The sequence below is a fragment of the Apteryx mantelli genome, chromosome 27 (genome assembly GCF_036417845.1).
Source record: "Apteryx mantelli isolate bAptMan1 chromosome 27, bAptMan1.hap1, whole genome shotgun sequence".
Classification (NCBI taxonomy): domain Eukaryota; kingdom Metazoa; phylum Chordata; class Aves; order Apterygiformes; family Apterygidae; genus Apteryx; species Apteryx mantelli.
This window is the reverse complement of record NC_090004.1, coordinates 3,575,022-3,597,543: the sequence shown is the minus strand read 5'-3', so window position 1 is coordinate 3,597,543 and position 22,522 is coordinate 3,575,022. Positions and strand designations below refer to the sequence as shown.

At 44.4% G+C, this 22,522-nt stretch overlaps 1 protein-coding gene across 1 annotated transcript in view; it reads right to left on the bottom strand.

Annotated features, from left to right (window-relative positions):
• Window positions 1-22,522, bottom strand: part of LOC106494655 (lethal(3)malignant brain tumor-like protein 4) — a 40,511-nt gene that overhangs the window by 5,898 nt on the left and 12,091 nt on the right. The window contains exons 10-20 of the mRNA XM_013954948.2: window positions 21,410-21,561; window positions 19,918-19,994; window positions 18,357-18,442; window positions 13,099-13,209; window positions 12,257-12,371; window positions 12,048-12,147; window positions 10,518-10,697; window positions 9,000-9,131; window positions 8,528-8,589; window positions 5,787-5,953; window positions 1,320-1,382 (exon numbers count right to left, since the gene is read on the bottom strand). Of these exons, the coding sequence (XP_013810402.2) occupies window positions 1,320-1,382; window positions 5,787-5,953; window positions 8,528-8,589; window positions 9,000-9,131; window positions 10,518-10,697; window positions 12,048-12,147; window positions 12,257-12,371; window positions 13,099-13,209; window positions 18,357-18,442; window positions 19,918-19,994; window positions 21,410-21,561 (1,245 nt within the window). The remainder of the gene's footprint in view (window positions 1-1,319; window positions 1,383-5,786; window positions 5,954-8,527; window positions 8,590-8,999; window positions 9,132-10,517; window positions 10,698-12,047; window positions 12,148-12,256; window positions 12,372-13,098; window positions 13,210-18,356; window positions 18,443-19,917; window positions 19,995-21,409; window positions 21,562-22,522) is intronic.

Below are 22,522 nucleotides of genomic sequence, written 5' to 3'. Positions count from 1 at the left end.
AAACTGCTGGAAAACAGTCCTAGGTTTCAAAATGCTTTTGAGTCTAATATTACTATGCTTCGCTTTCACTGTGTTGCCTCTAAGATGCCTTATTTTAAACAGACCTGCCCTGGACACAAACACAATACACTGCCTGTGGTTTACTATGTGTTTCTTTGCTCCATCTTATTTGAGTGGTTTTTAAAATTCTGCGCACAATTTGTTCTCTTTGTTCCTAATGTAAGCAGCAGCTCAGGCCTCTTCCCCCCGCCAACAGAAGTCTGCAAGGGATTTATTTATCCTAAACAGAGAGCACTCGAAGGCCTGATTACCGCTAATGGACAATTCTGGTGGAGTTCAGCAGCGCTGCCACTCACACATGAATTCTGGCCAAAGCCAAACTGCTAAGAGGGTTTTAATTTCAAACTGGCGATTTAGTTTGAGCATAAACCTGAAAAAAAAAACCCAAGCCCCTCTCGCTTGACAAAGGGAACGATACTCTGAGGCTGCAGAAAGTAAGATACTAAAACAGAGCAGGGCTACACCTCTCTCTAAAATAGAAAACAGCCACTGGAACTGTGGTTAGGACCACTGAACTTACGACTGCAAGAAAATAATAAATTGTGAATGGTCAGATTAGAAGACTGGCTAGCTACACCTCACTTACCAAGCCCTAATCGCTGAATACGTCTTCCCTAGGATTTAGGATGCATCTTTTACGCTCAGCTATACTGACAGACTGGTTCATTTGGATAAATTCCATTATTCCCACCATGTTCAAATAAGCAGTATCCTCCTGTATTGTTGCTTTGCAAATAGCTCAGGAAGAGGCAGACAGAACTACCGGACAGCGCGTGCGGGAGATGCTCCGGTTCCCCAAACAACTGCTCGTTCGAGGAACGGTTCCTCCATTGCGCTCATCTCAGGCCACGGGAGCGGCCAGCGATTCCTAAGAAACTCCGCTTTTGCCAGCCTCGCCAAGAGGAGCAGGCATATGTTCCCATTGGAGGGAGCAGATGAGCTCCTCATTGCACCATTCCAACAGGACATCTTTATAACGGTGCCAAAACCACTACACAATAGTCCAAGACAGGATGTTAAGCATAAGCTAAGTGACTGGAATTGCAGGGGAAATTTAAAGCAGCAGAATGCAATTAACCGTGCTGCAATTCAGCTCGATGCTGAAGCTGCCTCCTAAATGCCAGAGGCTCTTTAATGACAACTCTGAGCATGTCTAAGCCATCAGCACCGTAACTCCGGAATAACACGGGCACAAAAGCGCCTAGCTGCCGTCGGACCCTCCAGTGTCTCAGCACAGGATCTGGGCAGATTTTACTTACCTCTTCCTTGAACACAGCTGCTTGTTCTTTGCAGCCGGGCAAACGCTGGATAAAGCTTGCCACCTGTGATTAAATGTGGGAAAAGAGAAACACGGACAATTAAAATGGGACATCATCAACTAAAAAGATCTTATTCCTGTATGCGAGTTTTATATGCAAAAATTTTTTCATACTTTAATACTTTTAGCTCTCCCATTAATGAAGGAAACCCAAGAAAAACAGCACTGGGGTGTTCCAACACAGCCCTGCAAAGTGTCTTCTGGTTACCAGTAATGCTCTCTGCATTGTCACTTAACTGATTCTGCAAGCGTCCAGTTTCTCTGTTGCTCAAGAGGGTCCTTATAAAATACCATCATTATTTTTACAAATTAAAATCTGTATATGGCTACACTATTCTAAACTCACCTACAAGGTTCATTTTCTGTGTGGTTTTGTCAGAAAGCGAAATCAAAAAGAAAAAGGATTTAGACAACTTCACATGACAACATCTCTTTGAGAGACAAGATTGAAAACTGGACTCCAATATACGGATGACAATAAGCGCTATGAAGGAAAGGAGTTTTGCTTTTCTTTAATCTGTGGTGGTTTGATGGTCGGGATCCATGGAATCAATAGGATTAAAAGAATATAAGTGAACTTGACATTTAATATTAGGGAAAACATTTCTAAGGGGGAATCTGTTAACATTTGGAATAATCGCCCCAGAGATGCAAGCAAGCAACCCATGGATTATATCGTATAAATGATGTACGGAGCATTCCTGAACTCAGTGGAGGATGACTTAATATGTATTGTCTTTTCCATCTGCAGCTCCACCGGTTCGCGAAAGATTTGTATCGGAGGCACAACAAGAACAAACATCTCACGCTAATTGGATGGGCCCTTGCAGGAACAGCTCTATTTCGTGAGGCATATTCATTTGAGTTATTACAGATGTGACATTGCTCCCACGAATACGAACAGACAAACGGTCGAGAAGGGTCGCTGTCGCATACTAGCTTCCCTTTAACTCCCGATTGTCAGTCTCTCCTAAATCATTTCAGCGCGTCTGCGGCTGATCCCTTCCTCCACTCCAGACTATGCAGGAACGCGACTATCAAAGCGCCCTCTGGGTTCGCGCTATCCTGGCAGAAGCTGATTTTTGGTGAAGAGCTCCGACTCCCGTGGTTTCTGTTATGTAATCTGAAAAGTCAAGCATCTCTCCCACTGGGTACGATGCTTTGCTATTATTTGGTGCTAGCAGGGAGGGCTCCGTTTTTAGGGGAACCCCCTAAAAATCAAGAGCTTCATCATTCAATGACTCCAGATTTCGTAATGCAGATGTGCAAACTCCTACTATGAGCAAATAACAAAATGCTGCTTTCTCTGTATTTCCTTTTGAAACCTCCCCCATAGAATTAAAACGCAAACCTGTCTGCTGGGTCAGTCTGACCTTTGAGCAGTCTGACCTTTGAGGGGAGGTGATAAAACCCTTAAGGGTCGATGGTATTTAGAGGCTGGTAGATGTCTCAGGGGAATAGCATACGCTTGCACTGCACCTCTGTCCTTCCCGGACAACTGCAGCTGGCCACTGTCACAGACACTGGGAGCAACGGGCCTTCGATCTGTCCCCAAAGAGCCACCTGGCTCCCTGGTTGAGGGACAAGGGAGGCTTAGGGGCACAAGGCCAAGACACAGGAGCACCAAGGGGTAGAGGAAACTCGTCTGCCCCACGACGATGGCCGTGGGACCTTTAACCAAGGGGAAGGGCGAGGCTGGGAGGGATTCAAGTGGGGAGAGAGAGAGGTGTTGGACCCAGGAGGGAGCTGGAGGTCTGTGGGATGGTCAGGAGTGCAGGAAAACTTGTTCGGGGATCTTCTGGTTCCTTGACACCATCAGGAGACGGCAGAGCTACCTGTGCACCTCAGGGCTTTTGCTCCGAGAAGGTGAACTCCTGCCCACCCTTCTGGCTGGCAATGACTTGTAAGGCAATGCTAACGGAGCTCTCTGGTGGAAGTGTCTTCCACTATGACTTCTCATATTGAGAGGGCAGGGAGAGGGAGGAAAAGAGGTGAGATTTACTTGCAGAGTTTTACGTGATTTTGAGAGCACCTTAAAATTCCTTGCAACCCACAAGGAAGGCGCTCATGAGATCCCAAATGTGTGCGGCATATTGAAAGCAGTACAAAATCGCTGTATGCGTTTGGTAAACTTTGAAGGTAGCCTGACACAGCACCCCTTTAATATCGAGCTATAGCAGGACTGACAGTGCCTGGTGAAAACATGCAGATAGGAGCTGGCATTAACTTGGATTTAGTAATCCACAAGCAATTAGCACAAGGACGCTTCCCCCCGCAACGTAGTAGCATCTCATGCAGGATTAACTAATGAGCAATTCAACTGTGTGACCTATCAGTGTTCTTCTGCGATTCAATATCCTTCACTGACTGTGCTTTGAAAACATGTAAGGAAGCTTTCAATAAATAACAAGGCTGCATTAAAATAACTACTCCTGTTGATTGTTCAGCGTTACTGAGAGTCTCTTAGTTTGAGGGACTTTAAATACTGCTGCTGCTCTGCCAGTTCAGCTTTTCTCAACCAACAGAGAATTAAAGAAAGACTTTTTTTTTCCCCCTTAATGTGGGTTTTATAAAATGAAAACAGTTCTTCATCTGAAACCAAAGGAGAATTTTACGCTCCCTTTGCTCATGTTTCAGACCAGCAGAATGGTCTCCTTTGTGCCAGAGTTCAAAGCGCAACTCATAAGCAAATCTTTGCCCTGTAGGAAGATTTTAGGAACCCAAGCGCCAGCAGATCAGATCTACTTTGGACTCACTAAAACCCAGAAAGTCCTGCTTGCTCTCCTCTTCACAGACCTGCGGCTACATTTAATTGCACATGCTGATCTTGCAAGCGCTCGTACAGAGGCCAAATTGATTCCTATGGGAATTTGCGATGAGCATAATTTGCAAAATCAGATCCATTTTATTGAAATTCGAGACAAAACCTGCAATGATTTTAGCTGGTCCGCTGCGATGCTGCAACTCATCTTGTTAATGCGCCATTCACTCTCGCTGGTGGCCACTTCACCTGTTTTTTCAGACTGCAGCACAGTTCAGAGTATTCTGGGTTTTGAACCACCATGTCCAAAGCGCCTTCATTCATTCACTGCTTACGCTCATCTGTTACCTAACTAATACCCCAGTTAAATTTACCCTGCAGTTGCTTTAAAGGTCAACTGCAAAGGAAAAATTTTATTTGGCTTGTGTCCTGACTCTGCTTTTCCATGAAACGACCTCCATGTTTTATCCAAAAGAAAGGTATTCTGCTTGTTTTTATGTCAGAGGATTAACTGCTCCTGCCCTCATTGATTTACTATAAGACCTTTTGGAAAAATCCGTGCAAGCTTTGAGAAAGGATATGAACAGCAAATCTCTCACAGAGAGATTTTTTTTCCTCCATATGTTTGCTACAAATTCAATTCAAGCACATTTTCATTAAAACCCAAAACAAAACAAAACAGGACCGAGTTTTAAACAGTCACACTAATTGCTCTAGCCCCGTCCCAACTGCTCTGGTTCCCGTCTCCTGCGATACTGCAATCCAGTACCAGACTCAAAGTAGTCCTGCAGCATGAAGAGCAAAGTCAAGACTGGATTTATCTGATGTAAGAGGCACTTAAGGAAAACGCGCTTTCTAAAAGTCTCTGAAGACCCTCGATGCTTCGTAAAAAAACGGCACCTTTTCCCTGCTTTGCGGATTAGCTACTTCCTTGCAAACGTGACATTACACCGTGTTTCTCCTGATTTAAATGGCCTATGATTAAGCGCCAGGATCCAAATTGCCACCGCCTCCCGAGCGGAGGTACAAATATTATTTATGCCCAAGGCACCGAGGCAAAAACATCTACTCAGCACACAAAAGATACTAGCTTTGTTACAGGCCACCTAATTACAGGAGACATCTCAAGAGCTAGGGCTGCTGAGACACATCCCCGGGCTGCACAGCTACCTCGGCCAGAAACCAGGTCAGGCTGTGGGCAGTCTCGTTGCAGGGGAAGCAGGCGGGGAGACGGAGGAGGAGGGGGCAGGCACAGTGCGGTCTGGAAGTATCTGCAGTGTAAAAGTGAATCAGCAGCCAAAGGCCGGGAGAAGGGGAGGGAGATCAGAGAGAAGCAAAATCCGCTGTCGGAATCATGTTTCGGGCCTGAGGACTCCAAGATCAAGGAGTAAATAAACAAATGCAAAAAAGAATCCTATTCAGGGAAATACCCCATGGAGAGCAGAGGGTTAATAAGGATCCTTCCCCTCCCTTTTAAGGGGACTTGGGTCTAACTTCTGAGTCAGTAATTTATTGCATATGCCATAGCTGTAAAGCAAACCGAAAGGCATTGCCTGGGAAGGGAAAGGGAATAAAGACGTCTCCCGAGGAGCTCTAGGAGCGCCTGGCTTCCCCTCAGGCCCCGAGGGCACGGAGCGGGGGACTCACCTCTTCCACGGTCCATTTGGCCACGTGCTTGGCTGTGAGGCCCGAGACCTCGGGCAAGAGCTTGCAGTGCTGCTCCCAGCAGAGGTGGAGGCGGTGGCTCGGGTTAGAGGCCAGGGAAGGCATGAAGATGGACTGGTGGAGGGCCTGCTGGAGATCGAAGTCAGAGTCTGGAAAAGGAAAGGAGACAAGTCAGAGCGAGTTTCGAGAGCAATTACAACAAAGCAGGGTCACACTCTGGAGGGCGAAGCGGAGCAGGGCACGCGAACACAGCCATGCGCTGCCGGTACATGGCACGCGGCGATTCGGGGCCTTCTCCCCAGCCTCCCGAGACAGGGAAAGAAAAAGGCAGACAAGATTGCCAGGGCGGAGGCTTTATCGTTAGCTTCTTCTCAGCCAAACGATGTCACGCTGCTCACACGGAAGATGTTTGCAGCGTTTTATTGACAAGGTGGAGGAGTTCTGGTAACAGCATCTTCAGCTGGAAACGAATGGCATCGTTCCAGCTCACAGCTGTAGCCAGCCTGCTAAGAGCCCTACACACGCCAGCCGATGGCCCGGGCTCGCTGCCTCCCCAGGAGAACCCCAGGCCAGCAGCGCTGCAGGTTACCTCCAGACATCAATGCCATCCTCACACGTCAAACGATGGAGGCTTTTAAAAAAAAAAAAAGGGAAGAAAAAGAAAAAAAAAACATCACCCCTCCCCAATGAGATCACTTGGGTAGTGCAGAGTCATGGTCCTACAAGGATTTGGCCGCTTATCCAACAGGAAGCGGAGCAGAGGCTGGAAACAACGTGCACCGCGTTCCTGCGGTTCGCAGCGGTCGCGGGCCCTGTCCCCTCGCCTCCCCCCGCACCGCTGCCCAGCCTCGCACCGCTTCGCCCGCGCTGCGCCAGCTTCCAGGCGCCATCGCGCGGCACCGGCACGAAACACCCGGTTTCCGACTGTATTAACAGTCATCCACAGCACCGAGAGTGCCGGGTCTAGCACAAGGTTACTGCCCTGCTCCCAGGGGTGCCACCTGACCTCATCTCCGTTCCCTAAAAGATCTGGGACAGCATCAAATACAGGTCTCTGTTTTTAATAAGGAGACCAAAGGAGGAAGATTAACCTGATTAAGAACCGCTCGTCACGTAAGACTGCACTTTAAGCAGGCAGCAACCTGAAATGGGGATGATGTACGAAGGTGCATCTGGGGTTAGGGAGCATCCTCTCAAAGCGGGGCACATACAAGGGATTAGGTCTTTAGCAGGTCAACAGAGCCTGAGGGAGCACAGGCTGGTCCAGCCGGTGGCCTACAGGCTCCATCAGCTCTGCGTATACTCCCGCTTCTTCAGAGAGATGGCCTTAGCCCCACCGCTCCGGGGCTGGAGCTCCTGCCTGCGCCCAGCGCCGCTGCGTAAGCATCGCTTCCATCAGCAATCAGCTCCCCATCACTTTACACCCTCCTCATCCTCATGTCTTCTGCCCACATTCTTCTATTCCCACCCTGATCATCACCATTAATCCTTCCAAACTTCGGTCATACTGATAGACCTGCAGGTAACAACGAACAAAAAGCATGTCTGCTCCAAAGCGGGCACGCGAAGGGTGACAGGCACCTGGAGGGACAGGGAGGCTCACGGTACTACTAACTGCAGTACCTTTTTCTTCACTGAACCCAAATCCTGGCGGGGAAACGTCCAAACTACCATCTGAAGAAATTATTTTCTTTTTGAGAAGGAAGCAGGGTTCAGATAGTTTAAATATAGGTGGGCTGAAAGCTTTGGGCAATTGAGAGATTACAGGTCAGTGGATTATTGGAGAGTTTCCCTCCCCTGATTTGTGCCGTTCCGTTTAAGGTGAATGTGAAGGGAAAGGAGACAGCTTTGCCTGCCAACCGCAAGCGCAGCTCAGAGCTGGCAGACTTCTCTAGCTCTGACTGCAGAAGTCAGCACTAGCTAAAAATGAAGAGAAGAAAAGCTAGGCACCTGTCCCAGTTTGTGCCTGCTTAGCTATTTTTTGATTGGAGACTTATTATCATGTTAAATCCTCCTAAAAGCCTGGTCAGCTTGGTTCTCTGATACGGCTTTTTATAGCAAATCTGAAAGTTAAAACATATGGTTTGCTAAAGTGACAGCAGAAAGCTTCTCTTAAAACTTAACCTGTCACATACCAGAAAAAAAATGATATTGTTTTTCCATTTGATTTTTTTAATTTCTGTTTCATTCTCAGGAGAATTTTAAAAGAGTCACTGCCCAAAATATCTGAACATGTTTCTGAGAGTCCAAGGGGCTCCACAGAGAGAAGTCAACGAAACTTGGTCAAAGCCTGGCAGACAGATGTTAAATTTAACTTGTCACCTCTCAGCAGAACTGTCTGCAAACGTTTCCGGGTGACTTCGTAGCTACATTCTTCAGCAGCTCAATAAATACTGTGCCTGGCACAGACTGCCTGGGGAATGAAACAGAAGAGTACGCAGTGGTACAAAAATTGAGGCAAGCTTGTCTTCTCGATTAATAAATAGGAGGCTTCACCCTACAAAGTATTCAATCTTATATCACTAAGGGATTTTACCCTTCCTCCTCTTTTTAAAGGAAGCAAGGGGGAAGAGAGTTAAGACTACTGTGACAGCATCCCCTCGCACGTGCATTTTCTCTTGGCTGTGGAATCAAAGACAAAAAAAACGTAAAGCTTTAAGCGGTCCTTGTGGTTTTTGTATTTAACACATACACGCGCGCACACAAAAAAAAAATCAACCAACCTTTTCCGTCGTCTTCCTCTTTCACCAGCTGTAACTTTATATAGGCATGTGAGCAGCCACGCCTGAAAGCATCAATCACAAAACATTTCAGAAGATGCACAAATTGAGATAACTACTCCTTTTTACAAAGATCAATGGGACTTTTAGAAACTAAGACCTTTTCCCTCTTAAAATTGGCAGTTGCGCCACACTGCCCCAATCTCTCTCTCTGTCTCCACGAGAAGGACTGTGCTATTAAATTCATGGCCAGAACTCAGACACAAGTTTACAGCAGGAAAAAGAGCCCGCAAAATAATGGGAGGAAGGGAGGGGATTTAAAGTTAACATGTCATTCTAAAACCCTATGCTACAAATCTCTGATCAAAGTGGGCTGTTCGAAGCCAGTGATTTACACCTGTATTTCAGATAGAGCAGCACCATCAAGAAACACAACTGTTAATACATGAAAACACATTGCAAAAATCTTATTTACTTTTTCGGTTTGGTTTGGATGGCTGCAGAGGATTCCTCTTCTACACAGTCTCTCTCTTGACTGTTTTCAGACTGTTCCGACAGACTGGGAAGGCTGCTTTGGCATGATTTTTCACTGCCTTGTGCAGATTTTCTGTAGAAACAGATAATTGACACTAGCTAGGCCAGCACGCTCTGTTCCCCCTTTTCCCAGGGGAGAGCAAAGCTGGCTGTTTCTTGCAAGTGGAAGCACCAACCACCATCTAGTGGTGGAAGCCTCCCTCTCTCCCAGGATAATTACTGGTGCAGCACAAAGTGCTTTTTTACTCTTTAGCACCAATTCAGAGAGATTATGGGAAATACATTTTCCCCTGTGGACCGGGGATCTGATCCCAGCAGCTACAAGAAATCCATGGAAACATGCATTCTGGTGAAATCAAGAGATTTAAGATTTTTGAATCTTGATAGCTCTGGAAAACATTTAAGAGAGTTTCCATGACTGAGTTTGATGCATAAATGGAGCTACACAGTTGTCCAAGGAAGGGACAAGCAGTAGGGTGTTATAAGATTTGCATAGTGAATTCAAACCTCCCACTATCAGGAAATGAAATATTTAGAATAGAAATATATTACAGTTTTAAAATGCCTTTCTCCTGGGAGGATCCTGAAGCTCTGAGAAAACTTTATGGCAACAGTGCTATTGAAATGCAGTCAATTCTGGGGTTGAAGCTAGCAAATGGAGAGCCCTGCATGCTACTGGGATGAGGGAAGGGAAACTTTGGCCATGTATACCTAGGGGGAGAGAAGTATTCCTTTTGTTTTACCAAATACAGCTTGAAAATGTTAAAAATCTAAGGCACACAGACTTTAAAACATGTGAGAGTCCTCATCTTCTACAAAGACCAAAAGTATCGCTGGAGATCGTCCCAGTGAGACTGGATTCCTACAGGCTAAGGGTGACAACAGTTAAAGCCTTCATGTCCAAGTCTGTCCAGTGACACATTTTAACTGCCTCCTGCTGTCAAAAAACTAATACACAGATAATACGTACATTATTTCACAATACTCAAGTTTAAGATTTTCATATAAGACAATAAAATATCTGAAGGAGCTCAACTTGATTGCCAAGTGATACACATACAGTCATTACACCAACCAGCGTAATGTAGCCGGCTCTGGGGTGGAATGCAGTTACAGTTTAATAGTGCAAAATAATCTTGCTTGACAGTTTTAGGACAGGAAATGAAAGAAAAGAATATATATTAAATTGAAACAGCAAGGAAAAATTTACGGAGAAAGAATGCAATTTCCTTTGTTGGAATGTGACCAGAGCAGCAGGATTAAGGACTCAAGAAACCTATTAAAGCATGTGAGGGTACAGAAGTGCACTGTTCTGTGTTAAGGCTGTCTGGGGCATGGGTCAATATTACAGACAGATTAACTCAATGCTTTACTGCTTCTCTGTCGATTCCTGTGTTTTTCAGCCCTGTAAAACAGTTTTGCTCCCTGGTTATCTGCAAAGGAAAAGGGCTGAGCTCACCTGGAGTGTGGAGAGTCCTCCTGAGAAGGCTCTCCTGCTCCCCCCAGAAATGGAGCAGCCATATCTGGCATCTTGTTTTTCTGAATGCTCTGGCTAGGGAAGAGTCTCTCCCCGCTCAGACGGTCCTGTAACAAGTTCTCTCTGTTGAGATTTACATCAGAATATGGGCAGCCAACTAACCTGCGTTACCAAAAAAAGAGAGAGAAAGAGAGATTATGATGCATGTTTTTAGGTCATCTAGTCACACCAGCCTCAGGCAGACACATTCATCAACAAACACAGGAAAACAACAATTCTGGGGATGCTGCATAAATCTTTAGTGGAGCAGACTGTAGGCTTAATAGCTACAGGTGGTCCTGGGTGGCACAGAGCAAGAGAGTAGCAGTGGGCCAGGAAAGCAGATGGAGATGTTGCTTCATGCTGTGCTGGCAACTTAAATGGATGAGCATCAATATAAGCAAGAGAAAAATTAATCCTAGGGTCCAGAGCAGAGGATGGTAGGGAGAGAAGGAGAATAGCAAGCTGAAAGAGTTTTAAGGCGGGGGGTTGTCAGAAAAAGGAGCACAATGCTGCAAAGTTAATGGCATGAAGATGTTTCAAACACACAAGACAGGTTCTTTTGAGAGAATGAATGGGAGCATTAGGGGGAGCTGATCTGACATCGAAACTGAAATGACATTATCAAAACACAGGCAGGTGAACTTCTTCAAAAGCAGTGTTTCATGTATTCTACCACAGCGCATGACTCCACTACTGCTCAGAAGGACACAGCCTTACAGAAACAAAAGAACTGAGGCCAAAAACACTTCTGAAAAAGAGATGCTATTACCAAGTTTTGGGCATGGGAAACCAGAGGACTGCATGCAGAATTAGAAACCAAAGGCACCTAATTCATGTTTTTAAAGTCAGCCTAGTCAGAGAACAACAGCGCTCTTCCTCTCTAGCCTGTTTGTTTGAGCAATATTTCATGAAACAAAAATCAGTCCTGCAAATTTCACTCTGAAAACTTCAAAGCCCTTACCACGTTATGTGATACTGGATTTTCAAAACTCCTCCTATCTGAGAATGTTTTTGTACTCTGTAAGATGATTTAACCAAGAAAAATCCTCCTTTTCCAAGAACACATAAGAAATTGGAGGCAGAGCACAAAACAAGAGCTAGCTCTCCCCACACCTATGCTATAATAATTTATCCACACTTTCTCTCCTTTTAACCACCTGCTGGCATGCTGCTCTTGGATATGTTATTTTACAAAAAAGAAATTCCTTCGCTGATTCTGGGAAGTAGAAACTGAACTGAATTAACCTGTACTATTGCAGTTGCAATGATTCTACTGGTGTAAACTGAACTGACAGTGGAATAACACATTTAGACACAAGAGGGAGCTACAGTTACAGTTATAACTATCTCCGGAATAACCACCCTGTGATAATTTCAGTGTAGTGCAGGAGCTTGCTGCTGCATTATTCCTACGGACAGCAACCAGAATCGGAGAGGCAGAGCACATATAAGAAGACCTCACACACGTACGTATAATGTGTTCCATATCGTGGTCCTTTGACATGACCGATACCGAGACAGCCTGGAGTAGGACATGTTTGTCCTGCTGTTCCCACTGGACCAACAGCACCTGATAATGAAAAGAAAGTTAAACAGATTTGTAAAAGCTTCCCGCATTTGAAGAGCAAGTTGCACTTAAGAAAATGTACAACATGACAATATGATGCCATCTACTTTACCTAGTGGCACTTGCAAAGCATGTCCAGTTTTTGCACACCAGCCAACTGGGTGAATGTCAGGGCTGTCCACATCGATCCAGAAATCGTAATTATAGTCCCAACCATCAAAATGTATCTAAAAGAAGCACATAGCACACGGCCTCAGTGAGGGATACAGTTAAGTATACGACTGAGCTTTTATTTTAACTTCTCCCTTTGTTTCACCTTGCCCAACTTGGGCTGACTCATTTGATTCTTTAAGTCGTGCACAATCATCCTTTTTATGCTCAGTGTAACTATTTGTTTTCCTGACCCCTGCAGTTATGTTTTACAGAACAAAGAGGTTCTGGTGACACGGTCAAATCACAGGGCTACAAGAAAGCAGAGTATGGGTTTCCCCATCAAAATCTATACTTCTGACTAAATATCTGCAAAAAGAATTGCAGATTTTTTTTTTTCTTCTGAGAATCCAAAAAACACCATAAAAGCCAATGAGTTTGGCCAGTTTTGCAGTGAACAGATTAGAATTTTCTACCGGATGAAGGGACTAGTAACAAGATTTGAAACACTTCGCATTGTTGGTTCAGCTCCAGGTCAGGCTGACAGAGACTAAAGATCACTGCTGTTTAAAGGCTGCTGGGTTGTTTATGTTGTAGCGTTGCAGCCAAATGTGTGGCCGCACTGCAAATCATGCTACTATATTTGGCAAAACTTGACTTTTTCCTTGCAATCACAGTGATAAGACTGAGAATCAAATGGCCAGTGGGGAGTAGACTCCACTCCTGCCCATGTGTCATCCTTCAGGAAGGAGGTCTGTTGCCGAAGAGCCTCCATCAACACAGCCTTCATTTTCTAAGTTGTACCTTGATACGACGGTCGTCTTTGTCAACTATTGTTGCCACTCTTATCAAGACGGGATTTCTTCTGTCCACAGCCTCTAGCTTCATACTAACTTGGAATCCATGAGCAGGACGCTGGAAAAGAGAATTGTGAGTAGAATGTAAAATGCAGGTGAGGTTAGGAGAGCCCAGAACACCCCACTGTTGAGCATCGCTCTTCACTACCTATTACGTGATGTGGAAGATCTTGTTTCGGTCACTGTGGACATTGTTCATGCCCCACAAGCCCCCACTTTAATGGTTAGCAAATGGTTAAGGGCACTGTAAGCTCCTGAGCACATGTGAAGAGTTTAGTGGTACAGGAACCGCATCATCTCTTAATAGGAAAAGGACTTCAAGTTAGGGGCTGAATTACATCGAGGCACCTCCTGAGCAGCCTGTCTTGCCGCCACTTGTCCTCTTTTCTTTGCAGGGAAAAGCACAGCGAGCCATCATCTGATGATCTCAATCCCACCAATTCTACCAGCTTGAAAATCACTTAACCATCTGAAGATATCTGAGTAATGTATCCTTCTTGGCATCAGATGCAGCAATCTCTGCCTAAGTCTTTGGATACTACTGGGAGTCACATTCTCCTCAGCCTGCATTTGGCAGGTGGGCTGGAAAATGCAATTGGTTTCGCTTCACTGCAGTGCGAAGTTTTTCTCTTGTACAAACATTTTGTCATACCTGTAACTTCACACTGAGGACACCCCCTTTCCTTCCCAGCATGAGAAGAACTCATAGTGGGAAAAATCCCTGTTACCAAGACAACTAGAGGTATTTCAGATCTTTGCTTTGAGCCTGGGCTTAGACCTGCTTCAGGAAGAGCTCTCCAGAACAGTATCCAAAGCTAAAGAATATCAAGCTAAATACAGGTTTAAAAAGTGCTATTCAACTCAACTTACTTGCAGCAGAGCACTGACATCAAATGTAGGGAATGCAAGGATATTCTTCCCTTTCAAAGTACTTAGTGGACAAGCAATAGGTGGAGGGTGAAAAAAAGGCTATACAGCACTGGGGGAAGGGCAGAAAAGTCAGTCCTAGGAAACTAGGAATTACATTAAGGAACTCGTTGGCATCGCAGGCACCAAGCTATGGAGCTGATCTGAGCTCAGTAGACAACGTAACCAAGGGGACACACTCCAATCGGAAGTGTGGCTGGTGAGGGACGACAGCGGAGGGCCAGGGACTGAGCCGAGAGGTCAGGATGGAAACTAGCATCTAGTCTAATAACTAGCATCTACTTGTTGCCAACTGCTGAAATGACAGCGCTGGGGAACAGCGCTGGGAATCCTGAGCGGTTCCAACTGGAGGAGTCTCACATCTGCAGTTGTCAACTTACCCTTTCCCAAACCACTTCCCTCAAACTCTAGTGTCTTTAAACTATTTTGTAAAAACACCAGAATGTCCTTTGATCTGACACATCCCTTTGCAACACCCACAGATGTAAACCTCCAAATAACAGGCAGCATTTACGATTTTTTCCATTTATCTTTAAATTCCTCCTCTGAACTCCTTAGCTGGGGGTTATGGAGCACCGGATACTCGTTCAAGATGTGTCCTCCTTCACTTGTGCACGCAAAGGTCAGGATTTTAGGCAGAGATGACAGTTATTTCTAACTCATGTGTCTGAACAAGACCAGAAGGTTAATGAAAAGATGATTATAATCACTCTTTTCCTCAATCTTCCTCACCTTTTTTACTGTCAGCAGCTAGGGGGAGGGAAGGAAGTCCACTTCCGAGATAAGGGGATTACAGACTCCAAATCTAAAGTTCCTCTCTGTTTTTTTCACATGGATGCAGACATTTATCCATAGGCTTCCAGCCACGTGACACACCAGAACCTGGACAACCTAAACCCCTTTTAGTTTTAAGAGCGTCTGGCTGACCTTGTCTGTCTGTCTTGGGGAAGAAGTCTGAGTGTTAGAGAACAAAGTTCTGCCCAGATGATGAGCAAGGCTACCTGTTTAAGCATTGCTGGCATTTTGGGCATTGGCTTCTGAATACTTCTGAATTTACAGCCCATGACAATGGACTGAAACAGTGACAGAAGTACTGACAATGAAGCTGTCTCCTCCTGTGTTTTGGGTGGTGAAGTCCAGATATAGGATCTGCTATTTGTGCTGATGATCAGCTTCTCCAGACTACATATGATAGCTCTCGAAAACTGTTAAAAATTAATTCAGTGAGAAATGCCAGTTCTGGCTCTCAACCCATATTTTTATGTACTGATTTGCTGTAATTGCTAGCTGTAATAATAATAATAATAATAATAAAATCAATAACTGTGCCATGTATTTGCACTGGAGACCAACCAGGCCAGAAACGAAATGAAATTTGATCTTGGAAGAGTTCTATTAACCGTTAATGAATCAAATGCCATTTTTTCTGTCTCATTTTTTGAAACAGAGTCTTGAATACTAATTTATAGTCTGGAGTTTCATGAGAGCCATAATCAGCCCTCCCTACTGCTCTCTCAAAGCTAGATTTTTGAAGGAGCAAAGCAACGGCTGCAGAGATAATGGTAATACGGGCTAAAAATTCAGACAAGGCAGGTGCATCCCCCTTGGAAAGACACTGCATTTTAGAAGAATACAAAACGGGGAGTAGCCAGTACTGAACAGGCTCCCTGTCCCGAGGGAAGCGCTCGTATCTTTGGGTGTCATTTCTCATCGTGTTTTCAGAAAGTTCTCTTTCATATTCTGAAAATTTGAGGGAACAGCATCGCAGTGATAGATTACTGAGGATTTAAGACTGGGAATTTTAAACGGGTCGTATTTCACCGTTTCTCGTTGTGTCTTAAAGAATTTTATCACCCTTCCAGAATATTTTGTATTTATAAAAAATTAGTCCTATCGTTCCTGCGTAGAGCAATTACTGCATTTTTTCCTCTCTTGATATATGGAAGGTTCCCATTTTCCAGCACGGCTGGGATTTTATCAGCACGGCTCAGAAAAAGGCTGAGCCTACACCAGGGGCAACAGATGAGTCCTGCTGACAAGCTTCATTGATTATCCAGTGCCCCAGCTCTGAGGTGGTTCATGTGCTGCACTTATGATTGAAGACGTCGTCTGTGGAAAACCTTAATCCAAAGGATGCTTTGGAATTTCACTTTCCTGCAGAAGACTCCAGCTAGGGCCTTCCCATTCTAGAGAGGCAAGATCGGCCTCTTCCTACTCTGCAATACCCCCTTGCAGCCTACGAATGGACACCTGCTGAAATCTAGCAATTATCAGTCTTGTCTGGCCAGATTTTTACCTTCCTTATCTGAAGCCTCCCTGATTGCTTTTCCCTCCTCACTCCCAAAGAGCTTACCAACAAAATATACTGGAGGGCAGCAGGTATTAACCTGCAAGTCTAACTTCATCGAGCGCAACCCAGACAGGTGTCGCAATTGCACAGTTTTCATACATACTGCCAAGTTTAGTGAGGTGAGCCATCAGCCTGGAAGAAGCCTGGAAAAATCAGCATTAAAGTATGGGGGTTTTAAACCAAAAAAGCCTTGAAAGTAACTTGTTTTTGCTCACAGCGAGCTTCCATCCAAATAAATGCACTGAACTCCTCTACAAGAAACTGAAGCCCACGTTCCCAAGGTTGAAAGAACTATCTTCAGATTCAGTCTGAAGGATGGTCTCGCACCATCTAGGAGTCTGGCAGAAATGCTCTATCATCTGGTATGCTTATTACTGTGGAGGGCACAATGGGCTTCTCCTCAGAAGAATTTCAATCTATTTGATAAGTAAGCCCTTGACAGGAAATTTTCACTCTATCGTATTTCAGCCTCACCAACCAGGGGAAGAAGGATCTGCACAATTTGCAAGGTGAAAGTATTTTAGAAGAGTTTCTTGAAAAGACAATTTCAGGCAGTAACATACACCAGTTCCTGATCGACCCCAGGGGGAAGTGGACCAGATCACCCTACCCACAATACCAAAAGAGAAGCAGGCAGGCACAGATCCTTTCTTAAGCTCCTCAAGGAAACTACAGCCGGTTTCGACTTCCTTTGGGATCACCAGAAGGCAGGCAGACACTGACAAGGTCCATTTCCCAAAGAGGATCTGAGTGTCAGCTACTAAATTCAAGGTGGAGAAAGACCATACAGAACCACTGGGTACCATGGAGACTGTGGGACCCAGCAGCTACAGCATAGCAGATATGCAGGATGTGAGAAGGAAAAGATGCTTTGTTGTCTCCTCATTTATTTCAGGGCAGACTTTCCCTATAGCTTATCTGGCAACTAGAATTACATCCCCCAAGTTACTACAGAGAGATTTTCTCTTCCCCCAGAGTTAGGCAGCTCCACTGAAGTGTTCTTGCTTGTTCAGCAAACTGCAGAAAGAAGGTATTGCATCAAGACCCCATCCCTTTCCATTTCTCTGAAGTGCCTCCAGTCCCCGTTCCCCAGTACTGCCCCACGCCTGCAAACTACTCGCTGGGCGAGACGCAGCACACGTGTCACCTAGCCAAGCTCAGCTGACACCTCCGTGCTTGCAGTGCTGCCTTTCCCTCTCTATCATCTCTCACGCATGCATCAATATTCAGAAGATCTGTCAGGAAACATCTTTGAGCCCACTAATTCCCACCAATTACAGGCATATTTGAGGAACAGGTTATCTAGGGGAGAGGGGGGACATCTGACGGAGGAATTATAAATATCTTGTTCTCCCCCAAACACCCACCCACACACCTCCTCCTCCCCATCCCTGAAAAATGTCCCCAGTTCCAGGCCAGTGACATCCTCTTCTGATCCCAGTGGAGAGAGAATCTGGAAAGTCTGCTCAACCAGTGTGAGCCCTGCTCAGATGTCACCTGGGAGGTCCCCTTTGCCCACCCAGTTGGAACATGAGCAGAACACCAGCTCTTTCTCCTCTCCGTGCCTTCTCTGAAGTGTGGCACTGTCCCTCACGCATTCCTCCAAAAGCTACAATTATCTGTATGCATTGGAGGTTTTTCCCTTAAATCTGCTAATGGAGGAACTGAAGACATTTAGTCAAAAATCCTTTTAAAGACAGCTTTTCGCTGTGTTTTTTTTAAAGTCTCATAGACTGCTCTTGTGCTTTCTTTTAGCAGCAGAGAGGGATGATCTTAAACTCAGGCTCAAAGCAAAAAAAACACAGTTTTACCCATTTGGCACAGACATGGTGAACCACTGTCACATAAAAGATCTAGCAAGAAAGGGTAAAGAGCAGCACAGTTTCCTCTACTCTCCTGACTTAAGAAAATCAAAGAGATTCACCAACCAGTTTGAATGCTCTTGCTGGGGCTGCCTGAGAATTAGTTTCTTCCAAATACTTCTCCCATGAGAAGGCTTTGGAATCCTTGTATCCTGGAGGAGGGGGGGGGAAAAAAAAAAAGGAAAGATTAACATTTAAGAAAAATCTGCAGTTATTTGTTACAAACAACAGAGAGGAAGCTATGTAGCACATGGCTATTACGTTAATTTAGCACTTATAAAGGACGGCACTGGAAAGCGGTCCGTTTATTCAGACACACCACGTACAGCACGCACAAGAGCGCTGCAGATTTCCACAGCTTCTACACAGGGCTTTAACCCTGACGGGAAGAACTTGAACAGTTTATTTCTGCACAACTTAATCAATTCTTGTTCTCTAGAGAAAGCTGCCAATTAAAAGCTAGTCAGAGGATTTTGTGATGTGGAATGGCACCACCAAATTAATTTCTTGTTTTATTAACTATTCTGTGTGAGTGGCTGTCAGATTGTAGAAACTTCTCATCACCTCCTACCTACTCACCCATAGCTGGGTAAAATTAGCAGCCTGGAGATAAAAGACTCCATCACCATTACCATAATTTCAGGGACCTACATGGTTTGCTGCTGTAACAACCATGGAACGTTTCTCTCTGGCAGCAACTCCTAAGCTACATTTAAGAAACGTTTCTGCTTTATTTTCCTTGTTATTTCAGTATTTTTGTAGCTTCCGTGTTCTCTTTTGGCAGGAGGGCCCATCACAAAATGCATAGGACAGCGTGCAAATTACTCTGCGTATGAATCTCTCAGCAGAGAAACCAGAATTGGCTGCAGATCCTGCTAGGGGCATAGGCAATTCTGATTTTAGCCGAGGAGCTGCTCGCCATAGCCTTGTCGCATGCTGCAGGAGAGGGAACGGATGGGGTGCTGCTGAAGAGTACGAGTTTATAACCCCTTTAGCATCTGCAGCAAAGTCACAAAGGCTAATCCTTCACTCTTGAGGGAGCTTGTATTGCCACCCACTCTACTAAATTTGATAATCGGTAATTACAGAACTTCTTGCTCCAGGGCTGTCAATCTAGCAAACAGCAGACTTTTTATTTTTTATTTTTTAAGGTGAATGAGAGCTCTCAAGGCCTGAAAACAACATTGATTATCCTGTAGGCTCTGTCCTTTCTCATTCGCCACCATTCCTTTTCATTTACTGAATGCTAGTGCAGCAGCAAAAAAATGTGGCTTCAGTTAATCCTTCATTTCCAAAAATTCCATCTTACCATCGACAAAATCGTGATACCGATTCCTTTTTCTTCCAGCTCACCTTAGAGGAAATATTGAAAATACTTCAAAACTCTCTTTCCCTTCCGAAATCAAATTCAACTGCAAATTACCAAACCTCATTCTACTGCTTGAAAGAGCTATAAAACAAAATAAGCTACAGCAGCAACAAGTACGAACAATAACATTGTTCAGTCAGTAGAGAAAAAGAGAACTGAATGGAACCTGTAACTTGCAAATACATAGTTAAATGGAAGATGGAGCTTGCAGGTTTTTTAAGGTTTTGAGGCAGGAAATAAGTCTCACTTTCAACATACCAGGTGGTGTTGTCAGTGGGGTTCCAGTTTCTTGGCAAAAACCAACAGGACGAATATACGGGCTGCTAGCTTCGCACCTGAATCAAAGAGAAAAAAATTGGCACCAGCCAATTTCAAAGCAAGAAGAAACACAGCAATTCAAATGCTGCCTGCTATGCCTTTGCTGGGGTAACAGATGCTTTCAGTGGGTGTGATCACAGTGTAAAAGACAAGCATTACCTTCTAAGAATTGATAAAGTTAAATTTTCAAGGCATTCAAGCTGCCCCAAAAGATAGGCAAACACAAAGAAGCCTTAGAATATGTTTGGTGCTTAAAAAAAAAAAAGTGAAAGCTGCATGTTTTTTAATAAAACATGGACCATACAGACCACCATTCAGCCTGGACACAGATTGTCAAAGTTAAAACAAATATGAACCAAAACACTCACCCCCAACAGAAATACTATTAATTTGGCAGAAGGGGCAATGACTTTTAAGGCCTTAGCTTAGAAATGCATGTTAGCCATTAATTATAGTTGAAGACTAGTGGTATTTGTCTTGGCTCCTAATTTTATTGCATGTTTTGATCTTCTGAGTCCCTGAAGAAGATGGGCCAATTTGAAATAGCTCCTTTAGTCGCATCTGCTCTGAGGAAGCGACCACAGCAGTCTTTCAGATCTGGGAAAAGCCTGTGTGGTGTCAGCCAAACTATACTTTGAAGCTTTGTTTGCTTGTATTTTGCATTGCAGTTTTCAAATTCAAAGCAAAACATGGCATGGAAACAAAGCTTCACAGACCAAAATAGTCAAGGAATGAGATCTAAAGTCCTGTAAATTCAAACACCGGTATTACAAAGCTCTGGGTGATGTATCTAAGGCAAAGAAAGAAAAGATCAACTAGCCACCAAGCAGGTGCCTATTCTGAGGAGCGAGCAATACAGGGCACCCCCTTTTGTTTTTTATAGACAAATTCAAAGAAAATGTCTCATTTCCTGTGGGCTGGAAAACATGGACCATAGAGGGAAAACATTTCCTTTATTAATACTCCACCTGGCCCCAGAACGAGGGCAGGAGATCAAGATTCTCAGGTGTGAAACAACTGAAGTGCAGGTCAGGACTTAAAAGCCTAAATGTTGGCAACCATTTTTACTTCAAAGGTACCTTTTCTAAACTCCACTGAAACAAATGGAAAGATTTTTATTGACTCCAGTACTGCCTGCTTCCAAATACAACCTGCAGAGAGGCATGCCATCACCTGCTGCTAGTTCTGGAGGAGAGGATGCCACCACTTCCAGGTGTCTGTCACTATTGAGCAGAGCTTACCCTTCCTTCAGCTCTGCCAGAGCAACAGATAATGTGAATGCTCCTTAATTTTCTTATATATATATTTGAGCGCTGATTCAAGATCCCAACTTTAGTGACTACGTTTAAAATATTAGCTAATACCACTAGCGAAAAGGTGAAATAAACCACAGTCTATTTGCAGATATATTTTAAAAATACATTTCTTTTACCAGTAGTCAAAACTCTCATCCCAGTTATCAAAGTGAATCAGCAGGCGGTTATCCAATATGTCAGTGATGGTTGCGACGCACATCAGCAACGGATTCTTCTTGTCCACTGCCTCTAGTTTCATTCCCAGACGAAAACCAGATGGCGTGACAGGCTAAGGAACAGGACACCAGGAAAGGGAACATCAGCCACGCTGTAGATTAGGCCGTTTAAATCACTGTTATAAATGCATTTGTTGCAGGTTTTAACTCCGAAATGCACAGATCAAAATACACTACAGTTACTAGTCTGACGGTGCATCTGGCAAGGGAGCTACAGACAAGATTTCCATGTGTTCTGACAATAATTGTTACCATTTCTAATAAAGGCCTGAACAACCGGATCTCCAGGTACACAACAACACTGCAGACTCCAAGGAGGAGATGAACGCAGTCTTCTGGTGATGAGGGTCAGTGGGAGCATTGCAGGCCCTGCCTTATTAGTGGAGAAGTTAAAGAATCTTCAAGGTAAAAAGGTGAATCGGTCAGAAGCAGAGCTACGTGGTCAGGCCCTGATCCTACCGAAGCCAACGCTCAATCCACCTGCAGCGTCAATCCACTGTGTTGTGGATTTTGTGTCATGTGAGTGACATAAAACGGGAATGAGTGCTATACAAGAACTGAAGCCAACAGCTAAGAGAAGAACAGTGCTGCGTGAAGGATGAAAAATGATCAAGCTCCGTAACCTGATGATGGATCCCATGGTGCACATGAGCATGCTGCTGGAAAGCAGAAATTATTTTGAAAATTATTAAAATAGAGGAAAATAACACAAATATTTTGACTGTGGGGACACAGCAAAACAGATTGTTGTAATATATTTAACAAATGGCCATGTAAATCTTTTCCTCCAGTATTAAGGAGAAGGGGAAACAAATTCTCCGTCTGGAAAGCCAGTGACTGAGGGAAGGAAGAAAAATAGCACTAGTTTCCCGTCTTACAAATAAATCACAGCAGGAAATAGCTTGCATCTGATTGCACGCCACAGTTGTACCTCTGGCATGAATGTATTAGAAAACCATGTAAATATTCCGGTCAAAACTTGCTTCACATCAGACCTATTTGAAAACATATTGT